General features: G+C 34.7%; 1 protein-coding gene across 1 annotated transcript; it reads right to left on the reverse strand.

The window, feature by feature from the left end:
- Positions 1–1,669: 1,669 nt before the first annotated feature.
- LOC111897393 (uncharacterized) lies at positions 1,670–3,891 on the reverse strand. Its single transcript, XM_052767406.1, has 8 exons — positions 3,761–3,891; positions 3,468–3,678; positions 3,164–3,256; positions 2,976–3,056; positions 2,479–2,560; positions 2,337–2,372; positions 1,808–1,865; positions 1,670–1,718 (listed from the first exon to the last, which is right to left on the reverse strand). The coding sequence occupies exons 1-8, from the start codon at positions 3,889–3,891 to the stop codon at positions 1,670–1,672; spliced, it is 741 nt and encodes a 246-aa protein (XP_052623366.1).
- Between the last annotated feature and the right edge of the window lie 312 nt (positions 3,892–4,203).

Raw genomic sequence — 4,203 nt, forward strand, 5'->3', positions numbered from 1 at the left:
TAATATTCTGTCTCTCCTTAAATTACCTTGTCCAGTTGCTTTGGTGAAGGCAACCCAAAAGGACCATGCACAACCGGGTGAAGTACATACCAAATATAGTTACGGGCTTAGACACTAATCCAACGATTCCGCCTTGTGGAACGTATCACACCGTACTCAACGATCTTCCAGATAATGATCAACTAACTCCAAGTATCCCGTAACCCATACAAAAATCTCATAATCCTCCTAACGTGACTGCCTCTGGTCATCTCGAAGTCGACACACCGTCGGATATCCCAACTGTACCGACTTAGTCCCAACTCTCAATCCGAAAATATTGCACTATCACACACCTCGTCTCCGATCCTTCATCCGACGTCTCATCGTGTGGACCATCATAGAAATAAGAGACTCCACTCGCATAACTGATACACAGTATAAGCAACGAGGGCTGCCGCCCCGATATACTCCTCTTAATTACCTGGAACTGCTGCTAAAAAGTATGCCTCACCCATGAAGGCACCTCCTTTTTCTCTTCCATATTACTCCCCACTAATGATTCTCTCATGGTATAAAATACCTTGTAGTAGACATGCTACTCAAATACTTTGGTGAAAAGGTCACAACCATATGCTACCCGACGAGGTCTAACTCCAACTCTGAAGCCAGAATCTCGATATTTTTTTGCTTTCCCCCGAAAACGGGAATAACGCAACTCTTGCCCAGAAAGCGACATCTCAACTATCGGCTGACTTCTCAACTCAACCCGTAATTCTCCATACACTACTAGAAAAACATCCTTTTACGACGCTCATTGCGCGTCGTAAAAGGCTCAGACGACGCGCAAATGCACGTCAAGGAAGGCCCTGTCATAAAGAGAGACGACGTGCATTTACGACGCTCATTTACGACGCGCAGTTACGATGCGCATTTACGACACGCAATGCGTATCAAGGAAGGCCTTGTCATAAAGGAAGACGACACGCATTCGCGTGTCGTAACCTTACAACACGCGTGTTAATGACACGCAATGCGTATCAAGAAAGCCCCTGTCAAGAAAGGTCATGTCATAAATGAAGATGACACACATTTTTGCGTATCATAATTTTAAATGTTTAAAAAATTATTTTTTTTATAGATTTACTAATTTTCAAATTAAATTTGCATTTAATGCCTCATAATAGAAAATAAAATATCATATACAAAAGATATAATCCATTTCATAAAATTTAATGTCATAAAAAATGTCATATACAAAAAATAGAATCCAGTGCATATTATTTTATTACAAATTTGACATTTTATTGTTTTCGTACTTTGATAATTTTCCGGAGCCAATCCGCGACTGCATTCCAGAGTTGATTCAATTTGTGCTGCTGCTGATTTTGGAGCCAATCCATGACTGCATTCCAGAGCTGATTCAGTGGAAAGAGCATCCCATACTCCATCACTTGAAATTACAAGCCGCCCACCAGCAGAAGATAGCTGAAGATCATGAATAAATAAAAGTTGTTAATAAAAAGAGGAATAAATTGAGTTTAATTACTAAAGTAACCTTCACTTGTTTGACATGAGGAACTGGAATAATGAACTCCCCAACATCTCTATCTCCAATAGATCTTGAAAGGCATAACCCACCTCGCTAACATTTTAAAGGACCAATCTAAGTAGAGTTGCATCTTGCCTTTCATAATTCTTTAAGACTAATGAACCCTTGCTCCGATAATTCTTGTGACCTGATCAAATAAAAGTCAAAAACTTATTATGCTATTATAATTATTAGAAGAATCAAACATGGAAATTTAGTTGTAAAAGACAAAATTACCCTTTTCTCCATCCAAAGAAAGTGGGATTTGGAATAAATACACTACAATATGAATTACCTGATATTAACAATGAAAATCACAATGACAAGAATATCTTCTTTGTACAATAAACTAGTCCTTTAAAAGCTTATTTCTTTAATTTGATATTTCCTTACCTCCATTAAGCCCAATCACATAGCATTCATATACCATGCTAGCATTAGACTGATCCAACATAGCATTCATATACCATGCTAGCATAAGACTGATCCAACATAGCATTTATATACCATGGTAGCATTAAAAATATAAATAATCACCTTATTTTAAGAAGCCTAGCTGATCCATGGATGGCCTATTCGTAAATAATGTTCAATAAGAAGCCTAAATTATACTTATAGGAAAATTTTATAACAACCAAGACTTACAAAGAACACCATGAGCTGTTATTCGTCTTTTGGGGTCTTTAATAAGCATTTTCCTAACCAAATCTTGAGCACTTTCAGAGATACTAGGTCGTGGATCTGAGGAAATTAAAGTCGAGTTTACCCCTCAAAACCTCTTCAAAGATCTCATTTTCATATTCTATCATGAAAAAAAGAACATAAATTCAGTCACTAAAAGAAAGTTTAGAGAATTTGATAAGTTATTAACTTATTATCTTATTAGTCTTTTATTCCTTTAGACTTACCTCCCAAAAAAGGTGGGACCCCACAAAGAAGATTGTACAAAATTACACCAGCACTCCATATATCTGCTTCAAGACCATAAACCTGAAACATAAAAGTATTTTTAAATATATATGATTAGTTAATATCAATATAGTATATAACATAATATTCTTTTGTACACTACAACAATAGCAACAAAAAGATTTTATCTTTTATATAGAAAAAACATAAACTAATCTTTTAAACTTTTATAAAATGCATGAATTATGATACTCACTTTCCAACAAAAGTTGTATGAGCAATAGCAAGTTACATTATAGCTTCCACTTCCAAGATCAAACTCAATAACACAATCACGTCTAGGAGCAAGTTATAAAAATATATATTTTTTTAAAACAGACTACAATTACAGAAAATAAAAAAAAGTACCATGTGTGGTCAAAACAAGATTCAGACTACAATTATAAAAATCTTTTTTTTAAGTAGCCAACAAGAGTCGTCAAGAAAATATACTTACACTGACATATTGCAAATATCTTCTCTGAAACAAATCGAATATTTTGGCCTTTGGGAGCTTTTGTAGTGTTTCTATATAATCCTATCAACATATTCAAGACCCCATTGATAACACATAAAAAGAATTCTATAATTTTTATTTGTTAACAAAAAAAAAGAAAAAAAAGTTGAGAGCTTTGAAATGAACACCTGGATTTCATTTGCTTCCTCAGATATATCAACATCCTTCCCTCTAAGTTCTCTTAAGGCTGCATCAAACTCTTTTTTTCTTCCAATCTTTGCCTACATGCATGATGTCAAACATAATTTCTTGAAGATAAATTAAACAGCTTCGTGAATCACGATACTTCACATAAAAAAAAGTTAACCAATGGATTTCTTCCAATGAATGATAAATGGCAAACATAATAAGCACACCTTTGATAGGTATTTGTAGCATGTGGGACCCATCAGGCCGAAATAACATCAGAGTGGCATCATAACTCGGTCGAACACTGTCTAAATTAGAGCTCCCAATGATCAAATCCTTGAGAATGAGAGCCGACATGCTAAATGATATAGATGGGCTCCATTTGTAAACTTTAAGGTTAACACCCTTGTTACATTCGACCTTAACCACTACTTCAGGTACTTTTAAAAATGGAATTTGATTGGAATATGTATCAAACATTGAAACATAAATAGGCTGGAAACAACGACCCACCCTAAATAACAAATAAGAAACACATATATGAGTTATTAGATTAGATTTTATAAAAATGCACACATAAATTATATTTTTCTTACGTCACATTATAATTAGGAAGCTTCTTGGCAAGTGGCCATTTGTGGACCTCACGCGGTGCTTCAACTTTGACCTTCACCAAACGTTTCTCACAAGTTGAATCATTAACAAAATCATATGATTGTAAAGCCATGTGGTTTATATATTCATTAAAGCAATTCAATGTTACTCACAATGGAAAACGTGAATTTATAAATTCTAGCTTTTTGAAACAGAGGATGGGAGTTGCATTTTGGTTGAAATATATATAAACCATGCAAGTCCATTCGTGATGAAGGTGTTACATGTCCTGAAAACATAACTGCAAGTAGACTAAGGGTTGTTTCTTTCTTTTTTCCAATTAAGTCTTGAATGGGTGATAATATTTGTCTGGATAAAGTGTTGTATGCGTACGGTCTGTTTATTTTATAGACCTGTCTGAATTAGACTAAATGACCATTTTATC

This window comes from Lactuca sativa, chromosome 1 (genome assembly GCF_002870075.4).
Source record: "Lactuca sativa cultivar Salinas chromosome 1, Lsat_Salinas_v11, whole genome shotgun sequence".
NCBI classification, from domain to species: Eukaryota; Viridiplantae; Streptophyta; class Magnoliopsida; order Asterales; family Asteraceae; genus Lactuca; species Lactuca sativa.

Excerpts from the sequence above, each read along its gene's own strand:
- LOC111897393 (XM_052767406.1), bottom strand. The coding sequence starts at position 3,891 with ATGGCTTTACAATCATATGATTTTGTTAATGATTCAACTTGTGAGAAA. Across the intron at positions 2,561-2,975 it reads GATATTTGCAATATGTCAGT|GTTTATGGTCTTGAAGCAGA; the intron begins GTAAGTATATTT and ends TTTATGTTTCAG. Across the intron at positions 1,719-1,807 it reads TTCTTTGGATGGAGAAAAGG|GTCACAAGAATTATCGGAGC; the intron begins GTAATTTTGTCT and ends TTATTTGATCAG.